The sequence below is a fragment of the Mya arenaria genome, chromosome 7 (assembly GCF_026914265.1).
Source record: "Mya arenaria isolate MELC-2E11 chromosome 7, ASM2691426v1".
NCBI lineage: Eukaryota > Metazoa > Mollusca > Bivalvia > Myida > Myidae > Mya > Mya arenaria.
The window spans coordinates 67,224,628-67,248,343 of NC_069128.1; the positions used below are offsets into that span (position 1 = coordinate 67,224,628).

The window sequence follows — 23,716 nt, forward strand, 5'->3', positions numbered from 1 at the left end:
ATTGTATTGTATTGTTTTATGTCATTTAATCGATCATCATGGTGTAAAAATGTCACAGTTCAACAGAGGTTTTCGTTTCTATTCATGACACGCAGTATATGCCACTCTGCATGACATCGAAATGTCAAAGTTCAACAAATATTTTCATTTCGATCCATGACACGCAGTATATGCCACTCCGCATGTTGTAGAAATGTCCCAATCTAACAGAGGTTTTCATTTCGATTCATGACACTCAGTATATGCCACTCCGCAGGGTGTAGAAATGCCACAGACTAGCAGAGGTTTTTATTTCGATTCATGACACTCAGTATATGCCACTCCGCATGGTGTAGAAATACCACAGACTAGCAGAGGTTTTCATTTCGATTCATGACACTCGGTATATGCCACTCCGCATGGTGTAGAAATGCCATAGTCTAACAGAGGTTTTCATTTCGATTCATGACACTCGGTATATGCCACTCCGCATGGTGTAGAAATGCCACAGTCTAGCAGAGGTTTTCATTTCGATTCATGACACTCAGTATATGCCACTCCGCATGGTGTAGAAATGCCACAGTTTAGCAGAGGTTTTCATTTCGATTCATGACACTCGGTATATGCCACTCCGCATGGTGTAGAAATGCCACAGTCTAGCAGAGGTTTTCATTTCGATTCATGACACTCAGTATATGCCACTCCGCATAGTGTAGAAATGCCACAGTCTAGCAGAGTTTTTCATTTCGATTCATGACACTCGGTATATGCCACTCCGCATGGTGTAGAAATGCCACAGTCTAGCAGAGGTTTTCATTTCGATTCATGACACTCGGTATATGCCACTCCGCATGGTGTAGAAATGCCACAGTCTAGCAGAGGTTTTCATTTCGATTCATGACACTCGGTATATGCCACTCCGCATGGTGTAGAAATGCCAAAGTCTAGCAGAGGTTTTCATTTCGATTCATGACACTCGGTATATGCCACTCCGCATGGTGTAGAAATGCCAAAGTCTAGCAGAGGTTTTCATTTCGATTCATGACACTCGGTATATGCCACTCCGCATGGTGTAGAAATGCCACAGTCTAGCAGAGGTTTTCATTTCGATTCATGACACTCGGTATATGCCACTCCGCATGATGTAGAAATGCCAAAGTCTAGCAGAGGTTTTCATTTCGATTCATGATACTCGGTATATGCCACTCCGCATGGTGTAGAAATGCCACAGTCTAGCAGAGGTTTTCATTTCGATTCATGACACTCGGTATATGCCACTCCGCATGGTGTAGAAATGCCATAGTCTAACAGAGGTTTTCATTTCGATTTATGACACTCGGTACATGCCACTCCGCATGGTGTAGAAATGCCACAGTCTAACAGAGTTTTTCATTTCGATTCATGACACGCAGTATATGCCACTCCGCATGGTGTAGAAATGCCACAGTCTAGCAGAGGTTTTCATTTCGATTCGTGACACTCGGTACATGCCACTCCGCATGGTGTAGAAATGCCACAGTCTAACAGAGGTTTTCATTTCGATTCATGACACTCGGTACATGCCACTCCGCATGGTGTAGAAATGCCACAGTCTAACAGAGTTTTTCATTTCGATTCATGACACTCGGTATATGCCACTCCGCATGGTGTAGAAATGCCACAGTCTAGCAGAGGTTTTCATTTCGATTCATGACACTCGGTATATGCCACTCCGCATGGTGTAGAAATGCCACAGTCTAGCAGAGGTTTTCATTTCGATTCATGACACTCGGTATATGCCACTCCGCATGGTGTAGAAATGCCACAGTCTAGCAGAGGTTTTCATTTCGATTCATGACACTCGGTATATGTCACTCCGCATGGTGTAGAAATGCCACAGTCTAACAGAGGTTTTCATTTCGATTCATGACACTCAGTACATGCCACTCCGCATGGTGCAGAAATGCCACAGTCTAACAGAGGTTTTCATTTCGATTCATGACACTCGGTACATGCCACTCCGCATGGTGTAGAAATGCCACAGTCTAACAGAGTTTTTCATTTCGATTCATGACACTCGGTATATGCCACTCCGCATGGTGTAGAAATGCCACAGTCTTACAGAGTTTTTCATTTCGATTCATGACACTTAGTACATGCCACTCCGCATGGTGTAGAAATGTCCCAATGCAACAGATTTTTTTCATTTCGATTCATGACACTTAGTATATGCCACTCCGCATCGTGTAGAAATGCCACAGTCTAGCAGAGTTTTTCAGTTCGATTCGTGGCACACAGTATATGCCACTCCACATGTCGTAGAAATGTCACAGTTTAGCAGAGGTTTTCATTTCGATTTAAGGCACTCAGTATATGCCACTCCTTATGTCGTAGAAATGTCACCGTTCAAGAGAGTTTTTATTTTATTTTGATTTATTGCACTCAGTGTATGCCACCCCGCATGGTGTAAAAATGTCACAGTTATTCTGAGTTTTTCATTTCGATTCATTGCACACAGTATATACCACTCCTCATTTTGTAGAAATGTCACAGTTTAGCAGAGTTTTTCATTTCGATTCATGACACTCAGCATAATTATGTCACTACCTATGTTGTGGGAAGCCAATAAGCAACACTTTTAAAATGATACAATCAGTATAATAAATTATGGATTTGAAAATCTTCTTGTATTAGGGAAACACTATATGGAGACATCTAATGAGATAAAACACTACTAACACGAATATAAAGTATATCAATATCAAACAGGCTTTATATGTGCAACAATATGGAAGCTATCGATTCCGCGGGTAACATAGCATCTTGGAGATGATTGAAGCAAGGTTTTTGTCGGAACGGATAAGATATGTAAAGCTATTGAAGATAAAATGCTAGATATTAATACGAAAATTAGACAAAGCGACTAAAGAATGGGTTATACTCCTGATCTTATTCAGCTAAGTCGTTTTAAATTTTTCGATTCCAAACATGGTGTCGTCATTATGCCTGGCAATCACTGATTATAAATGTCTTAAATGGGGATAATAATGGTTTACACTTGATATATACACAACAGGAACGTATTAATTTAATACATTATTATGTTCAATACATTTGACTTTCATGATCAAAACAAACACAATCATATGATTTGAAATTAGTTAAACATAATGCATTAAAATTAATAAAAAACAATTATTCTCCATCAAGTGTAAACCTATATCCCCCCTGTACGACTCCGCAACAATCAATGTTTCGGGAAATAATGGTATAACATTATTTTTGACAACAGTCTTTTTTAGTGTTTGAAAATCGGACTCCATTTGCTATCGATAATCGAATTGAATCGGACCAAGCATTTCGATTTACTATCGGACAATAATCGAAAGTTCATAATATCAGTAAGGAATACGTACATTCTTTATACATTGTATCATCATGATCATTTAAATGGTTAAACCTGGAATCAGTACGTGTGATGCTATAGTCATGCTTTTAGCAACAGAAAGTAAATTCCCATAACCTTTTACTGTCTTTAATAACTTAACGAAAAAACATAACAACACAACACAAACTTAATAATTGAACATTAATTGCAAAATGATGCACATCGCATCATTAAGTAAGTTATCTTAGCATTTTATCCATATTAAAGCATATTAACTATTTATGAACCAGCATTACATTCAATTACCTGTATATTGAACATTTCATAAGAATATCTTAATTTCATAAAACTTTCACCAAAAAAGTAAATTAGTTAATTACAAACGATACCAAAAAAGGTTTTAAAAAGAATTCATCGAGCTGGGATCCCCGGTATTTACAGGTAAGATCGGACCCACTACACCATAGAGACAGGTAATTCAAGAAGGTCTTATGAAACATATTAACAATTAAACATATAAACAATTAAAAACAACTTGTGTGCTGTTCTATGTTTCTTGTTTGTGAATTTGTGTTCTATGTCTTTGGCGTTGCCCATTGCCACTAAACCGGGTTTATGTTTAAACTGTTTGCTACTGAGCATGTTTCTGTAGCTTTTTTGCATATATATTGTATTTTTTGGAGAGTTTGTAAGCTTTTAAGCAAAAGTTTTTACATTCACCGAAATTGTGTAAGAGATTGACCTCCCTTGATAAAAAGGAATTTACCGAGAATTTACCGGAAAGAAAGATTGACATTTACTCGACTTTTACCGCAAAACAAAACAAAATACGTAGTTACCGGAAGTAGCATTAGCGACATCGATTTTGGACAACCACTTTCGATTGTCGCCGACATAGCACTGTCAGCAACGATTTATCGATTGTACTCGATAATCGTTTCATCTCTAGTCTTTTTCCTTTAAGTAAGTTATTCATGATGTTTCTTTTCGTTGAATTTAACTTTGACGGATAAGACATGCGCGGAAATCAACAAATACCATATTTTAACAGTGTAATCTTTATGAATGTTGAATTTTGGCATTTCAATAGATTGTATATAACTTTTGAATTCTATATTATAATAACAGAATAAAATAAGTTATATTCAAGAACGCAATGTTTGAAAGAAACTATTTTACGTTGATTTCAAACTACTACGCACCGTCACTAAAGTCAACAGCTTCGTATTTGTTGTACAGTAATAAGATTATCAACTCAGTTTTAAAATATATCTGATAATTAAGATACGTCGGAAAACAAATTACTTTATTTTTTTCTTATTTTTTCCGGATTCTTTTCGGATCGGATTATCCGACACAGGGTAACGCTGCGTTAGGCCTTTTTTGCCGGCTTTTGCATTTGCCATTGAGTAGGATTTTCGGATCCGGACCATTAACATATGGTAGAAAGTTCTAGTATCCACTCTGTCACTGTATTGTTGACCATTGATTTTGAAGATATTGATAACATATTTGTTATAAGCAAACCATTTTGTTAGATACTAATATCAAATCGGATGTATTCGTATTACAGGGAAGTTCATGCCGATAAACCGTCATCTCCATTATATCACAATGTCATTGTGTGCATAAAAATGCGACCAAAACGGAATGTTTCCTCTTTGTCTTTTCGGGATCAATACGGAGCGACTACATGATATTCACACAAGACATACTGACCAAGGTGACGTATCGCGAATTGAGGAACCCATTTCTTTGAATGTCTGTGATTTATTAGGATACTGGGATTATCTTAACTCTTATCATATTGTACTGTAACTTTTTAAAATGAATAATCCCAAGTACTGCTCATTCCGAAACAGACTTTTGGACTAAATTTAATTTTCGAATTTGTAAGTGTTGCGAATTTTTAAGTGTTTCGAATTTGTAAGTAACACTTCTAATCAAAGGTGTGTTGTTGTTTTTAGTGGTTGATCTTTTCCCGCGTTATTGTGACGTCATTTGAAAAAAAGGTTTCCGGTGACAGTCGAGTCGTCCTATTTACAGAATGGGTAAGAAAGGATTACTAAACGGTAATCCGAAATGAAATGAAGTATTTTTTAACGTTTCTTGAATAAAATAATGTACTATTGGTGTAAATATAAGGAATGAATTGCGGGGTTGATGTCATTATCGGGGATATGAACGCAATTTGTCGTTAGCCCGTCAATAAGAATGCACTATTGAGTAAACATCCACTGCACTTTACAGAAAACTATTGATTGGATACTCGATCGTAATCAGTTAATTAATTATTGTGTGCCCAAATCGTTCATTCTTTAAGAACCACAACACATAGAATAACACATAAGTAAGAGTTCACTGCGCTGTATGAGTCCCAGCGACATCGTCATATCGTTGCACACGGAAACTTGGCCAAAACAACATAACAGGCTGTGCGATGAACAGCCTCGTGGGCGAAAAGAACAAGCTTCTATTTTCTCAGATCTAGTCTACCCATCAGCAAATCTTGTAGGAAAATCGCTGCGATTATCAAGTCAAATAACAGGTCACAGTTGGTAAACCATTTGATATTGTTGTACCCTACAAACTAAGTTAGATGGGAAGAGTATATTGGAGACAACATACGATTAATGGGGCAATTGTTGTGTTGGTAAAAAGTTGAGAATATTTTTCGTACAGTTTTTGAGGAATCACTCTCATACTTGGTACACATTATTGGTGTACTATTCATGACCTATGGCTATATTGTCTTGGAGTTATGAGCCCATGTATATGATCTGTTTTACACTCTGGGCATTTTTTTCATAGAACGTGTGGATAATATTGAATTAAAGTATCCGAGGAACAAATAAGCTTGAGGCGTTATCATGACATAGGTGGTTATGTCAACTATTCCGTGTCTGGTATTCGATATCATTTGAAAGGATTTCTCTTACGTGGAAGTGTCATACGTAGAAAACTATGAAGAGCTAAGTGTTATAACGAACAACACCTCTATTTAGAGTCACAAATCCAGGGCCCAAAGAAACAAGAGAGTTTGACTGTGTTTATTTTATTATTTACATTATAAGATCTCCAACAATCCAACAGATATAACAGGTCATACAATATATATGAACACTCAAAATTCATTGTAGTACGATTACCAAATAAAGCATCTCCAACGAAAATTATCATGTGCACATTCAAAGGCTGTCATAATTATTTCCCCTTAGTCAAATGCATTTTTAAGAATACCTTATAGGAAGAACAACATATAACAAAAGTATATACATGGGAGTCTCCAATCTCAGAGGCATTAAACAATAATAGACTGGACATTCATTGTAAACACTCATTGACTATCAGAGTGATTGGTAGCAGACGACATCATTTTTGAAAAAAGGTGTAATAGGAAACCTTATATATGACAACAGTATACACACAGCAGTCTCGATATTTATGCGAAAAACTCGGTATGAACGAATTATATCAAAACGGATGTTAAACGTAAACTTTCATTGAATACCAGAGTGATTGCAAGCTTACGACTACATAATTTCAAAAGGTATAATTTGGAGAACAAAAACAACAAAGTATGAACACAGCTGTCTAGAGTCTTGGTTTCATTCTATAATATCAAACTGGGCGTTCAAAATAATACGTCTTCCCTACAGAACCGTTTGCTGTTGCAGACTTTTCAAAAAGGTCAGCATCAATTTCTGAAGCCTTGTTGTAGGGACATTGTCCTCTGCTCCGAACGGACTAAATGCGTCTAACTCGACAGTATCAAACTCGACATGCTCGTCGTCAGAGCCGAACGAATCCGCTACCGCATCGATGATCTTTGAGTCAATATTATCCGGTTCCACATTTATGTCGTCTGAGTCGAGAGCGCCATACGTTTGCATTTCGTCGACATTGTTTGGTATTTTGAAACAGCCAATGCGTTGAATATCAAGTGCGTTGAATATTTTGTCTTTCATCTAAAGTATTTATGTTGTTAATGTATCTTCTTAAATATAGACGCTATTGAATATAACTAGAACATAAGTGGTTGAGCGTTATCATTAAGAGACACGATTACATTGGCTAACAATACTAAAAGCTAACAAATGTACTCACACAGAAAAGCTTGATGTCAAAATAAATTTGTCATTTTGTCTACCGTAAATGAATCCTGTTAAGACTAAGCCTAATTGTTAGAAGCTTTTTGGAAATATTTTAGCCAATCTACCAAACTCCACAAAGTGGTATTTTTCCTTTCCGAGCAGTTCTAAATGCCTGACGAAATGACACAGTTATAATCAAATTCACGTGACACCATTAAAAAAGTCCTTCAATTTGGAATACGTTATTTTTAATGGAATTTTATTAATGTATTCTAAAAAATATGTGTAAAAACACTAAAACAAAAACAACCTACTTGAACTGTCAGGTTGACGCAGGCTGACAGAGTTTTCACATTGATGTTCCTTGCAACAATGCAAAACGTCCTGGCGTCAAGGTACTTCTTACAGAAGGACACATCCGTATTGTCTGGGGATAAAAGAAAACGATAAAGAGATTTTATACAATATAAAAAGAAGAGTACTTCTCATTGCAAATTAATTAAGCGTTTCAAAGTACCAAAGCGTTTAATGATCTAGATCCGTTTTCAACCCCAATTTATCAAGCGCTTTGAGCACCTGAATGAAGAACAACTTTAGCAAATTTTAATTTTTAAAAAAGAAATCGATTTCCATCTTGAATATTTTTTCTTCTTTTATTTGCATACAAAGATGTGTAGAAATTTGAAATAAATATTAATTTATATACAAGTTGTCAGCGTCAAACAAAGAAACTCTTTCGATTTAGTTTTTGAGAGTGATAATTTGATTCAAAACTGGCTCTTTCAAATCTTGCCATACAAATGTTTATATAGTGATATTTATAATATTTCTAAAGATGATGTTACACATTTCTTTTGCAATATGAATAAATGTATGAAACAAAGAGGAGGACAAATGATATCAATATATTACACAGGCAACCAATACTGACAACTCGGCTAGGACATTTTTCAAGGTCGCTTTAATAGACATGACTCCGAAACGACCTGTTACTAGTATAAGTTTATAACTGTTAATCCAATTGACATATATGCTAATCACATATAAACCGTGCGCAACACATGCACATGACATTGAAATTATGTAACCTATGTTTATAAAGAAAGAAGGTTATTATCGAGGGCGATTGTAAACCGATCTTAGCGGTGATTGATTGGTTGTCTACATGGTAAAGACTGGTTGACTACATGGTAAAGATTGGTTGTCTGCATAGTAAAGATTGGTTGTCTACATGGTAAAGACTGGTTGTCTACATGGTAAAGATTGGTTGTCTGCATAGTAAAGATTGGTTGTCTACATGGTAAAGACTGGTTGTCTACATGGTAAAGATTGGTTGTCTGCTTAGTAAAGATTGGTTGTCTGCATAGTAAAGATTGGTTGTCTACATGGTAAAGACTGGTTGTCTACATGGTAAAGACTGGTTGTCTGCATAGTAAAGATTGGTTGTCTGCATAGTAAAGATTGGTTGTCTGCATAGTAAAGATTGGTTGTCTGCATAGTAAAGAGATTGGTTGCATTCATGGCAGATTTGCTATTTTGTACAGTTCGATGCACATCTAAGGCAAATTAATAAGATGATATGTGCTGATGCATTCCACTTCTGAAGAAGGCTTAACTAAAATATAACATTTATTATCATACTTGTTATCTTTCCCTTGACAATAACAAATCTGTTCGAAACTAGCTCCACCGTCATCGCGTTGTGTAGGGCCTTTGCAATTACACACACTGAAGAAAGAACATGATATAGATATTAAATCTGCTCAATATGATGGTATGAGGATTTTTTAAGAATATTCATACGTTATTTTGTTAAGTATACTAACAACTGTAACAGAAAAGTTGTTATTTATACATATATATACTCGACTAATTTGTATGCAATAAAATGCAAATACAGTATACATATATATATATATATATATATATATATATATATATATATATATATATATATATATATATATATATATATATATATGTATATATAATGCAAATACAGTATACATATATATATATATATGTATACTGTATTTGCATTTTATTGCATACAAATTAGTCGAGTTTTTATGAAACTGCCAGTGTTTGAAACCATTAACAATCAAGGTAGCCAATATTCAAAAAGCTTGTCAATTTATTGCGCCATTGCGATAATGTTAATTTTTGGTGCCTATTAGCCCCATTTTTGCATCATTTTAAAGGGCAGTGCTTGCGGATTAACTGAAAGACCATTAATTACAAAGTTATGGTAGTGTGAACTTTTGATCTTTATTTCAACTGAAATCGGACGTGAAATAGCCTACTTTGTAATCGTTAAAGGTCATAAAAGCCTGTTTCTGTTCAATCATTACATCAACTAAGTGAACATTTCCAAAATTTTGACAACGATTATTTCAGAACCCTATTTTTATTATAATATTTTCATATTCATGTATCATTAAGACAATTTTCTTGCTTTTTTCATATTGTTGATCTTCAATTTCTTAATTTGTCTTTAAAGTCGTCTGCAGTTTGCGTTAAGTTGAAATGATCAACTAAGATCCTTTACAAATACGGCCTCTGGGGCATCGTTCTAATCATTATCCTCCTTAGACACGCATCAATGATTCCATTCAGTCCATTTGCCAGTTATTTTACATAACAATCAAAACACTTGGAGTCTCATCTTAAAATTAAGTGAAATCTAATGTGGTTATTGAATACAGCCAATGGCACGAAATTGCGACACTATCTAAATAAGCTACCTGTTTGATTATATTCACAGATCCTGCATATTCCTTTGTGACAAATGGTGCCTCCGTCAATGTTATCGTCCACGACCTTAGGGGAATCATTAAAGCCATATAAACTACTGATCGCTTTGATAGGAATATCATCTTCACCGACTGAAACGAAAAGCATTGCTTTTAAACGCCGCAAGCCATAAATCTTGTCCATATATACATACAAGTTTATAATATAAAATCTACGTTGATTCATAATTAATCATTGCATTATCAATATTATGGAAATGCCTTGTAGTTTCCATTGTGTTTCCGAATATCTTAAGCATATATAATCGATTCAGTTAATAAATGTAACGTTAAATTAGGTAATGTGATTCTTAAAGAGTATAATTCGAGGAATTTAATGTTGAAGATTTCCCCCTTTATCGAGCTCGCTTGAACTGTTCTGCCTAGTTTAGTGATTGTCAAACTTTATTTGCCATGTTGGATGTCTATTAAAGTTAATGTTCCTCAATAAATGTATATGTGTACCTCGTTTAGTGTCCCATGAACTTTGCGTGCCTCATTGAATGTGCATTTTCATGTTTGTGCCATGTTGATAGTATATTTATCTTTGGTTTCGTCTTTGTGCGTTTTGCGGAGTGCCTGTTTTGTAATTTTTCGTTCCTTGTGTATTTTATGCATTTTTGTCCTCGTTTAATGACTATTAAACTATGTGTGCCTCCTTTGGTTTCTTTGAAACTGTATGTGACTCCCATTGTGTTTATCAAATGAACTGTGTGTACCTCGTTGAGTGTTTTTCTAACTTTCTCACTTCATTCAGAGTCTAACGAATGTTGTGCCTAGTCGAGTGTCACTTAAACTGTGTGTGCCTGGTAGAGTGTAAATTTAACTGCATGTGCCTCGTGGAGTTTCGTTTCAGCTGATTGGGTCTCCTTAAATGTCTGTTGAACTGTGTGTGCCTGGTGGAATGTCATATGAATTGTTTGTTCCTACTTGAATGAATATTAAACAGTTTGCGCACAGTTCGGAGTGTTTGGAAATGAGCGTGCCTTGTGTATTGTCTGTTGAACGGTTTGTGCCTAGTTGAGTGTCTATTGCGCTGTATGTGCCTCGTTGTGTATTTATTGTACTTTGAGTTTTCTTCCAATACCTATTGGACTAGGTGTGCCTCGATGAGTGTCTATTGATCTGTGTGTCCCTCACTGAGTGTCTAATGAACTAAATGTTTCTCGTTGAGAGTCCCTCGTTGAGTGCTTATCGAACTGTGTGTGCCTGTTTGAGTGTTTATTGCGCTGCATGTGCCTCGTTGTGTATCTATTGTACTTTGAGTTATTCTTCCAATACCTATTGAACTAGGTGTGCCTCGATGAGTGTCTATTGATCTGTGTGTCCCTCGCTGAGTGTAAATTGAACTTCGTGTGCCTGTTTGAGTGTCTATTGAACTTCGTGTGCCTGTTTGAGTGTCTATTTATCAGTGTGTCCCTCGTTGAGTGTCTATTGATCTGTGTGTTCCTCGCCGAGTGTCTATTGATCAGTGTGTCCCTCGCCGAGTGGTTATTGAACTGCGTGTGCCTCTTTGAGTTTCTATTGAACTCAGTGTGCCTCGTTGAGTGTCTATTGAACTTCGTGTACTTGTGTCTCTAGTTTCTGTTCCAGTATCTCATATTAAGAATCTGAATGGAAGCAAAATGCAACTTACCGATGCGATCTAGAAAGTTCTTTTTCGGGATAGTGAAACAGCCAATCGATTGCCTGTATGTCGTTTCGTTTACCTGTTGAAGAAGAGGTTTTTAATTTTGATTTATATTATTCTTAATATATAAATATAAGTGGCAGCGAACTACTAAAAGGGTCTTAATGCGAATAAAGCCTAATAATTGATTGTCACAGTATGTCACATTACATCGTTTGACTTATCAATATACTGTGATAATTAGGTAACCCTCAGACTGGCCTTCAAATAAGCGATAAAAATGCAACCCTCAGACAGGCCTTAAAAATGAATAGTTAACTCTCAAACTGGCCTTCAAATTAGCGATAAATAGGTAACCCTTAGACTGGCCTTCAACTAAGCGTTAAATAGGTAACCCACAAACCAGCCTTTAAATAAGCGATAAATAGGTAACCCTCAGACTGTCCTTCAAATAAGCGATAAATAGGTTACCCTCAGACTGTCCTTTAAATAAGCGATCAATAAGTAACCCTCAAACTGTCCTTCAAATAAGCGACAAATAGATAACCCTCAGACTGGCCTTAAAATAAGCGATCGATAAGTTACCCTCAAACTGGCCTTCATATAAGCGATAAATATGTAACTCTCAGTCTGGCCTTCAAATAAGTGAACTTTTTGAATTGAAATATCTCAATGGTATATATAGAAAGAAGTTTTTTGTTTGTCGTCTTCGTAAAACAATGGCATAATTTAATTCATCTTTTAATATATTTTGGCCTTACCTTAATAGAAACATCGAGGCAAGAGTGCAGTTTTGCGATGTCCACATCTTTCGGGATAATACATATTTGATCTATGTTAGGTAAAGGATTCTTACGAGAACAAATGGACCGAGTTCCAGGTCCTGAAAAAATAAACAACCCATTATGATGAGGCAAAAGTCTCTTTATGTTACCTATATCTAAGGGTTTTAAGGAGTTTCTGGTAAATCAATAAGGGGACACGAGATGAACAGAAACCAAATATGGGCAGATTAGGGTTATCTCACAGATGTTTTATTATAATGTCAAGTACTCAAATAGCATTTTTTTTATTATATACCCATCATAAATCCAAACGAAATACATATCGCAAAATACGGTAGTCCGTATTCCACTCCAGTGCAATACGGCCCTATTCCACTCTTGTGACGTCACGTCATGACAAGTATTGATGCAGGATGTTATCATGACGTCATAAAACAAATCAGTGCGTCCTTAAAACTACATCTATTATGAAAACATGTGGCTTTTAAGTGATCTCACCAGTAATGTTATTTGTACTGCGTTTTGATCCGGAATGTCGTATTCGACTCTCGTGGATTTTTGCACGCCTCTGGCGCCTAGTGAAATTAGAATCTGCAAAAATCCACTCGAGTCGAATACAATCAAAACGCAGTACTAATAACCCTATGATATCAAACGTACTGTAGTCTTATTGTGTTGAATAAACAATACATTTCATGTTAATAAACAACACCCGGAATACGTAATATGTTGATTGACATATCGCAAACACATAATATCAAATATTATGCAAATGACACTCCTTTAATGTTAAATAAACTTCACATGACTTTGCTAGTATCTTTTATAATATATCCATGGCAATCATACTATGCTAAATAATCTACCCATGAAAATCAGTTTATGCTTAATAATCTACCCATGCTGATAAAATTAATACGCAAAATATACTACCCATGAAAATCAGTTTATGTTAAATAATCTACCCATGAAAATCAGTTGATGCTAAATAATCTACCCATGAAAATCAGTTGATGCTAAATAATCTACCCATGAAAATCAGTTTATGCTTAATAATCTACCCATGCTAATAAAATTAATATGCAAAATAATCTACCCATGAAAATCAGTTGATGCTAAATAATCTACCCATGACAATCAGTTTATGCTTAATAATCAACTCATGAAAATCAGTTTATGTTTAATAATCTACCCATGAAAATCAGTTTATGCTAAATAATATACCCATGAAAATCAGTTTATGCTTAATAATCTACCCATGCTAATAAAATTAATATGCTAAATAATCTACCCATGAAAATCAGTTGATGCTAAATAATCTACCCTTGAAAATCAGTTGATGCAAAATAATCTACCCATGAAAATCAGTTGATGCTAAATAATCTACCCATGAAAATCAGTTTATGTTTAATAATTTTCCCATAAAAAATCAGTTTATGCTAAATAATCTACCCTTGAAAATCAGTTTATGCTTTATAATGTTCCCATGCTAATAAAATTGATATGCAAAATAAACTACCCATGAAAATCCTTTTTAAGTTTTATAGTCCTCACATGACAGTTATATTATGGTAAATGGTTGCACGTGGCAGTCGTTCTATGTCAAATAAATTACAGATATCAATACTGTAGAACAAAATGAGTGCTAAATCAAAAATTATAAACGTCACGATCCTATCATGTTGAATAATTTATGTAAACCATATTATGTTGCAAGATCTGCAAAGGCACATACTAGAAGTACAAAACTGACCAAAGTAATACAGGTATGTCAGGCAATCTACACATGGCAATCCTGTTATGTTAAATGATTAAAAAGTTGAACGTACTAGTACTTCTACGTAAATACACACGTTACATTGACAGCTAGTCTTATAGGTCATTTGCGATTGTTGTTATCGTTCCGTTGAACTTTAACCTGTGTGGCATAGGTCACAAAGTTTGCGTTTATCCTGGTAATCGATAACACAGCTCGAACGTGTTTAAAGTACGCATATCTTGATGACGCAGCACTCAAAAAGTAGTTCATATGTGCACGTGCATATACAAGTAGCGTTCCGCAACATTACTCTTTGCTTTGATATCTAACTATCTTACCTGTGATATCTCCTTCTACCAACGCCTTGTCATTCAAGGTCAGCTTTATACGTATTTTCCTGCCCCTATCAGTTGCCACAATGCAAACTAAAATGTAATAGTACAATTCATATTTACACTTGAGTCCAAAAACAACAACAAGAGATGTTTGTGAAATATGTATATCTACAAATGAGTCCAAAAAAATAAAAATAAACAAGATATGTTTGTAAAACATGTATGCCCCCACTGGCATTAGATATACATGGGGTAATTTAAGGTTATGATAATAAAAATCCCTTCAAAGTTTGTGGATAGAAAGTATTTATTTACCAGTCCTTAATGCTGTAAAGGTCGGTGATAAGTTATTATTCCCATTAAACATGTTTGCGTCGTCCAGTAGTTTATTAGTTAAATAAATCGTAAGTCCTTCGTTTTCTATTGATCGGACAAGGTTTTTTGAGGTCAAGATTACCGTGCTAACGTGCTGCCTACCAATTTGGAGGACCATGAACTCTCAAGGCATTTCTAAATTTTATTCTAATCCGGGTCATATCTACATACAACCATTTAAATTGATCCTATGTTTAGTGTTCTCGTAGTTAAAAAGTACCTTGCATGCAGGAATAAACAAACACATGTCAGGAACGAAAATCATGCTGTTTTATTTATTCCAACAACTTTGAGCAAATAATGCACGATAGCGTTAGCGGGCAATTTTAAATTCCCAGAAATTGCATGTGCATAAATCTCGAAATCAGAAAGAAAATTCAAGGCGAAGTAATATATATTATAAACATCATTCAGGTTATTTTACGATTAATTAGGCCTTCAGAATGCTTGTAAATGGTGCATTCATTACTGTAGTGTTCACAATGATCGATCCTGGCAATTATAAGGCAAAGCTGTTTAACTGACCGTACAAAGTATGCTAAAAGTTTTTTATATAAATTAACTTTAAAAATATTTGTGAGAAATACTACAGATAGATCGTTCTAAGTTTGTAAAATAATTATTTACGTGTTTAATAAAAGAATTTGCCTTGCAAATGCAGGTTTCTTTGTTATATTTCTACTTTCAAAACGTTGGACTAGATGATCAATTACCTACAGTCAAGTTGTCCAATAATCTAGAATCCAGTTTGCGTTTGTCTGGACTACCGATTAGTCTACATGTATTGTTATATATTAACTTATTCAACATGTTTTACAAGCAACATAAAATTACCCGTGTCTGTTTTGCTGGGATTAGCGCATAGCTTGCACACCCCTTTCTTACATATGAAACTGGGACCTGTAAAATAAAAGCAAGTTTTACCACATGGATTTAAGAAATATATGATGGTTAACCTCGAAGTTCGTGGAATAGTAACATGAAATAACAATTGCTCTAGAAAATGGGAAATAGGTATTGGTGTATTTTATCAAACGCTTCATGTGTATTTCAGGTTCCCATGACAACACTACTATTTGAACTTGTTTCAAGTAAAATCTTCCCAATATTTAAGCGCCATTCTTACGACTAGTCGATTGCTCATTATCGTCTCTTAATCAAATAGAAACTGTTGAATACATGGTTTTGATTATATTCTTAAACTTTTTTAGTCGCCTTAAACTATCTCATAAATGACCATAACAGGCTTACCTTGAGCATCCGTCGTAATCTGAATAGATTCCTTTTCAAACTTCAGTGAGGCGGCCTGAGAAACCTGAATGACTATGGCAAGCATGCAGAACGTGAAGATTCTCGACATATTTGGAGTTTTACCAAGCTGTTGATAACAATAAACCTTCTATTCCGTTAAAACCACGAATGTCATTTAATGGACAGGCTCTGATCAGTTGTATATTGAGTATCTGTTTTATACTCTCATGGCTGAGTACCAGTTTCGATCTAACAATGATCTTTCTACTTATAATATACTTTCCGTGTTTCAACTTTTTGAAGTGGTGGTTTAATTTTTTTGGCCAATACAATGGGTATTGTGGAGTACTTGGAATTTGTACTCTTTAAAATTCATTTAAGTTTTGCAAAAGGTGTACACGCATATATTAGAAATCAATCTTGGCGATCTACTGAATATAGAGCGGGCGTACTTCAGGAAAGGTGGGTTACAAAACAAGAGCACGTTTGCTTGCATGTTCAGCTTAACTTGTTTATAACGAAACTGAATATAACCACTCTCTCCTTATACCGACAATGTTATATAGTCCAATCAATTTGCTTAGCAATGAGTTACCTTGTCTATAACTACACCTGAATATTACCACATCCTTCTCATACCGACAATGTTTAATAGTCCAATCAATTTGTTAACAGTACCTTCATTGGAGCTTTTACGCAGGATTTATGATACTAATCATGTAATTTGGATGTTCATGACGAGGGAACATTCTAATAACAAAACCAGTTATCAAAACCAGGTATCTGTTGCTACATCTTCTATATTGCTTAACATATATAACATTTGTATATATTGAAAGAAACCCGTTGGGTCGAACTCGCTTGGCTCGAATTCCTAGTTGGCTCGAACTGTATGTAAAGGACCGATTTCTGTTTATTAAAGGTAATCATCCCTGCTTGGCTCGATTATGCCGAAGCTCGAGGTGTTTTCGCCGGTCCCTGGGACTTCGAACCAACGGGGTTCGACTGTACTAAAAGAAAAGGATCATTTTGTGCCTACTCGGCAGTGCTGCTTGTCTTCAATTCATAAAAAACTCACTTTCAGTGCTGGATTTATTGGTATATCTCGCATAAATTTATAAACATCTGGTGACAACTCAACAGTATTTTTCAATATAACCAGGATTATAGTGGTACTCTGCATTGCTCAGTTTGTTATACTGTGAAAGTGATCTCCAACAAAATCAACTAACTCCAACTTTCGTGGTCGGTGTAGACAAAACTTACATAGCTATTGTAATATTAACAATTGCCTAGCATGTTGAGAACAGGAATTTTGCCGTTCATATTATATAACATGCAAGGGTTATGGCGTCATTTTTTATTTCAACATGGCGTTCATATTATATAACATGCAAGGGTTATGGCGTCATTTTTTATTTCAACATAGCGTTCATATTATATAACATGCAAGGGTTATGGCGTCATTTTTTTTTTCAACATGGCGTTCATATTATATAACATGCAAGGGTTATGGCGTCATTTTTTATTTCAACATGGCGTTCATATTATAAAACATGCAAGGGTTATGGCGTCATTTTTATTTCAACATGGCGTTCATATTATATAACATGCAAGGGTTATGGCGTCTTTTTTATTTCAACATGGCGTTCATATTATATAACATGCAAGGGTTATGGCGTCATTTTTTATTTCAACATGGCGTTCATATTATATAACATGCAAGGGGTATGGCGTCATTTTTTATTTCAACATGGCGTTCATATTATATAACATGCAAGGGGTATGGCGTCATTTTTTTCACAGATGTAGGGGAGACTCACTTACATGTTATAGAGTCAGCCATAGTTTCACATCTCATCTACCCGTTAGGGAGACTCACTAACGTGTTATAGAGTCAGCCATAGTTTCAAATCTCATCTACCCGTAGGGGAGACTCACTTACATGTTATAAAGTCAGCCATAGTTTCAAATCTCATCTACTCGTAGGGGAGACTCACTTACATGTTATAGAGTCAGCCATAGTTTCAAATCTCATCTACCCGTTAGGGAGACTCACTTACATGTTATAGAGTCAGCCATAGTTTCACATCTCATCTACCCGTAAGGGAGACTCACTTACATGTTATAAATCAGCCATAGTTTCAAATCTCATCTACCCGTAAGGGAGACTCACTTACAGTTATAAAGTCAGCCATAGTTTCAAATCTCATCTACTCGTAGGGGAGACTCACTTACATGTTATAGAGTCAACCATAGTTTCAAAACTCATCTACCCGTAAGGGAGACTCACTTACATTTTATAAAGTCAGCCATAGTTTCAAATCTCATCTACCCGTTAGGGAAACTCACTAACGTGTTATAGGGTCAGCCATAGTTTCAAATCTCATCTACCCGTAGGGGAGACTCACTAACGTGGTATAGAGTCAGCCACAGTTTCACACCTCATCTACCCGTTAGGGAAACTCACTAACGTGTTATAGGGTAAGCCTTTGAATTTTGTTTTAACGTTTGTGTCATATACGAGCAATAACATTGCAACAAGTACGGATTAAGTACTTAGATGATTGATATATGACAGCAAATAATTCAATTTTCCGAACACCGTTTATTGAGTTGTTGCAACCCGAACCATTGCTTGTTTGAAGTTAGACATTGTTGTTTACTTAATTTTCTGAAAGTTTATGTTTCAATAATTATCTGACAGTTGATGTTTCAACAATTATCTGACAGTTGATGTTTCAAGAATGATCTGACAGTAGATGTTTCGATAATTATCTGACAGTTGATGTTTCAATAATTATCTGACAATTAATGTTTCAATAATTATCTGACAGTTGATGTTTTAATGATCATCTGACAATTACCGTTTCAATAATCATCTGACAGTTGATGTTTCAATAATTATCTGACAGTTGTTGTTTCAATAATTATCTGAGATTTGATGTTTCAATAATTATCTAACAGTTGTTGTTTCATGATTATCTGACAGTTGATGTTTCAATAACTATCTGACAGTAGGTGTTTCAATAATTATCTGACAGTAGATGATTCGATAATTATCTGACAGTAGATGATTTGATAATTATCTGACAGTAGATGATTCGATAATTATCTGACAGTAGATGATTCGATAATTATCTGACAGTAGATGATTCGATAATTATCTGACAGTTGATGTTTCAATAATTAACTGACAGTTGATGTTTCAATAATTATCTGACAGTTGATGTTTCAATAATCATCTGACAGTTGGTGTTTCAATAATCATCTGACAATTACTGTTTCAAAAATCATCTGACAGTTGATGTTTTAATATTTTTCTGACATTTGTAATTTCAATAATTATCTGACAGTTGATGTTTCAATAATCATCTGACAGTTGTTCAAGATTATGCGATTAAATGTACACATGCCGGGCATAAATTCAATAAGAAATACTGATGTATGTATGTATAATTGTTACAAACATACATATAGTCATTATAGAAAGAAATGAAAGTTTTAAAATTAGAATATATTTCAAAAACTTAATAAAATTGAAGCAATTTCATTATTGGGTCGGTATTCTACGTAAAGAAAATCAGAAAATAATCCGCCGCTAAAAAGAAAATTGATCTGACCTTTTTTCGTAATGCTTCAAACTGATCAAATCTTGTTCATAAATTTATGAGCAAGATCGCTCATATATTTAATATACTCATACTCAAATCAAGTCAAAACATACCTATTAAGAAAAAGTATCAAAGGTCGACTGAAGTTATGCAAATGTCATGACCGATGTATTTACTACTGAGTGGAGGGATGCGGATATAATCCATCACATTGAAGTGCTTGCATGTGGTAGTCACAATGTTTGAGTATTGTGAGTTCCCTTGGTCACGATTACGTTTATGATGTTGGCCAATTTTGCGAGGGTTAAACATTCACGACGCCATATCTAATCATTCGAAAGCAATGTTATATTGATGGTTTCCCTGTGTTATAATTCTGATCGACCTTCTAAAAATCCACAAATATTAAAACCTTGCTATTTACAACTTTCTCAATATATCGCTTTATAAATTGTTCAAATAAGGTTGATGATAACGGTTTTTTTTAGGAAAAAGGAGACTTAAATCAAATCATGGTTTATTATCACTGTAGGTTCAGCTATAATTATAGTCGTTATTTTTAGGAATTGCGATCTGCAACCTACTGTATATAAATCACAGTTCTCAACATACCACAAAGGCACATGGATGGGAATCTTACGGGTCGATAAGTGGCATAAAGACATATAGACTTTTCGTTTCTATAAATGTTAGGAAATAATCCTTGTATATAACTGATATACATGTATCTACTTTGTTGTAGAAGAAATAAAATCAACATTGATTTGAACCTCATGATTTTTAAATGGTCATAATGGAACTTAAATTAGTAAGAACAACTTAAATACATGTAAAATCAATATTGTATGCCGTTTTTTTTGTACCGCTGATCTAATGATCTAAATATAAATTAAAAAGTTGAGCTCAAATTGCAAAATGAAACCCTGTTATTTTTATCGCACTCAAATTTAGTTTTGATCTAATCTTTTGATATATGTTTGGTGTGTGTTGTTTTGTAGCGTTGCGTATCCTGTTTAATGTTTGTTGTCTTGTGCCGTTGCATCTCTAGTTTAATGTAATTGTCTTCTAGCGTTGTGTATCTTGTTTATTGTTTGTTGTTTTGTAGCCTTGCCAATCTTGCATATGTTGTTTTGTAGCGTTATGTATCTTGTTTGTTGTTTTGTAGCCTTGCCAATCTTGTATATGTTGTTTTGTAGCGTTATGTATCTTGTTTGTTGTTTTGTAGCCTTGCCAATCTTGTATACGTTGTTTTGTAGCGTTATGTATCTTGTTTGTTGTTTTGTAGCCTTGCCAATCTTGTATATGTTGTTTTGTAGCGTTGTGTATCTTGTTTGTTGTTTTGTAGCCTTGCAAATCTTGTATATGTTGTTTTGTAGCGTTATGTATCTTGTTTGTTGTTTTGTAGCCTTTCCAATCTTGTATATGTTGTTTTGTAGCGTTGTGTATCTTGTTTGTTGTTTTGTAGCCTTGCAAATATTGTATATGTTGTTTTGTAGCGTTGTCTATCTTGTTTGTTGTTTTGTAGCCTTGCCAATCTTGTATATGTTGTTTTGTAGCTATGTGTATCTTGTTTGTTGTTTTGTAGCCTTGCCAATCTTGTATATGTTGCTTTGTAGCGTTGTGTATCTTGTTTGTTGTTTGTTGTTTTGTAGAGTTGCTTACCTTGTATATGTTGTTTTGTAGCGTTATGTATCTTGTTTGTTGTTTTGTAGCCTTGCCAATCTTGTATATGTTTTTGTAGCGTTGTGTATCTTTTTTGTTGTTTGTTGTTTTGTAGAGTTTCCTATATTGTATGTGTTGTTTTGTGGCCTTGCGTATATTGTTTGTATGTAAAGTTGCCTATCTTGTATATGTTGCTTTGTAGCGTTGTGTATCTTGTTTGTAGTTTGTTGTTTTGAAGAGTTGCCAATCTTGTATATGTTGTTTTCTAGCGTTGTGTATCTTGTTTAGTGTTGTTTTTTTTAGCGTTGCCTATCTTGTTGATATGTTTTGTAGCGTTTTGTATCTTGTTTGGTGTTTGTTGCTTTGTAGCGTTGCCTCTGTTTTTTATTGTTTGTTGTTTTGTAGCGTTGTGTATCTTGTGTGTTGCCCTGTGGAGTTGAGTATCTTTTTTGGTATGAGCTGTTTTGTAGCTTTCTATATCTTGTTTAGTGTTTGTTATTTTGCAGCGCTGTGTTTCTTGCTTGTTTTGTAGCGTTATGTATCTTGTTTAGTATTTGTTGTTTTGTAGCAATGCGTATCTTGTTTGCTGTGTGTTGTCTTGTAACGTTGTGTATCCTATTTGGAATGCGTTGTTTTGTATCGTTCTGTATCTTGTTTGTGTTTGCTTTTTTGTGTTATTGGGTAACATGTTTGGTGTGTGTTGTTTTGTAGCGTTGATTATCTTGTTTAAAGTTTGTTGTTTTGTAGCGATGTGTATATTGTTTGGTGTGTGTTGTTTTGCAGCGTTGCGTATTTTGTTTAGTGTTTTTGTTTTGTTACGGTTGTGTTTCTTGTTTGGTGTGTGTTGTTTTGCAGCGTTGTGTATCTTCTTTGGTGTGTGTTGTTTTGTGGCCTTGCGTATCTTGTTTGGTGTTTGTTGTCTTATAGCGTTATGTATCCTGTTTAGTATTTGTTGTTTTGTAGCATTGCGAATCTTGCTTGCTGTGTGTTGTCTTGTAACGTTGTGTATCTTGTTTTGCTGTGTGTTGTTTTGTAGCGTTCTGTATCTTGTTTTTTGTGTGTTATTGAGTATCTTGTTTTTGTGTGTTATTGAGTATCTTGTTTTTGTGTGGTATTGAGTATCTTGTTTGGTGTGTGTTGTTTTGCAGCGTTGCGTATCTTGTTTGGTGTGTGTTGTTTAACAGCGTTTCGTATTTTGTTAAGTGTTTGTTGTTTTGTGGCCTTGCGTATCTTGTTTGGTGTTTGTTGTCTTTTAGCGTTGTATATCTTGTTTAATGTGTGTTGTCTTTTAGCGTTCTGTATCTTGTTTACTGTGTGTTGCCCTTGTGCATGGCTTTACTTTTTTATGGTTGACTACCTTTGAGATGTACATGTAGGTTGTATCTCGTGAAAGGCTTTACTATGACTACCTTTGAGATATAAAGGTGTGGTGTCCGTCGTATAAGGCTTTAGTTTGACTGTCATTGGGATATACAGGTGTGGTGTCTCTCGTGCAAGGCTTTACTTTGACTACCTTTGAGATGTACATGTGTGTCGTCCCTCGTATAAGGCTTAAGTTTGACTACCTCTGAGAAGAACAGGTATGGTGTCCCTCGTGCATGGCCTTTTTGTACTACCTTTGAGAAGAACAGGTATGGTGTCCCTCGTGCATGGCCTTTTTGTACTACCTTTGAGAAGAACAGGTATGGTGTCCCTCGTGCATGGCCTTTTTGTACTACCTCTGAGAAGAACAGGTATGGTGTCCCTCGTGCATGGCCTTTTTGTACTACCTCTGAGAAGAACAGGTATGGTGTCCCTCGTGCATGGCCTTTTTGTACTACCTCTGAGAAGAACAGGTATGGTGTCCCTCGTGCATGGCCTTTTTGTACTACCTTTGAGAAGAACAGGTATGGTGTCCCTCGTGCATGGCCTTTTTGTACTACCTCTGAGAAGAACAGGTATGGTGTCCCTCGTGCATGGCCTTTTTGTACTACCTTTGAGAAGAACAGGTATGGTGTCCCTCGTGCATGGCCTTTTTGTACTACCTTTGAGAAGAACAGGTATGGTGTCCCTCGTGCATGGCCTTTTTGTACT

The 23,716-nt window shown here is 35.3% G+C and overlaps 1 protein-coding gene across 1 annotated transcript; it reads right to left on the bottom strand.

Moving 5' to 3' along the window:
* Positions 1–6,381: 6,381 nt before the first annotated feature.
* On the bottom strand, positions 6,382–16,564 carry LOC128240006 (uncharacterized). The gene is made up of 9 exons (XM_052956481.1): positions 16,368–16,564; positions 15,951–16,016; positions 14,745–14,831; positions 12,624–12,745; positions 11,869–11,941; positions 10,185–10,325; positions 9,082–9,168; positions 7,755–7,867; positions 6,382–7,314 (listed from the first exon to the last, which is right to left on the bottom strand). The coding sequence occupies exons 1-9, from the start codon at positions 16,474–16,476 to the stop codon at positions 7,000–7,002; spliced, it is 1,113 nt and encodes a 370-aa protein (XP_052812441.1). The 5' UTR covers positions 16,477–16,564; the 3' UTR covers positions 6,382–6,999.
* Positions 16,565–23,716: the final 7,152 nt, after the last annotated feature.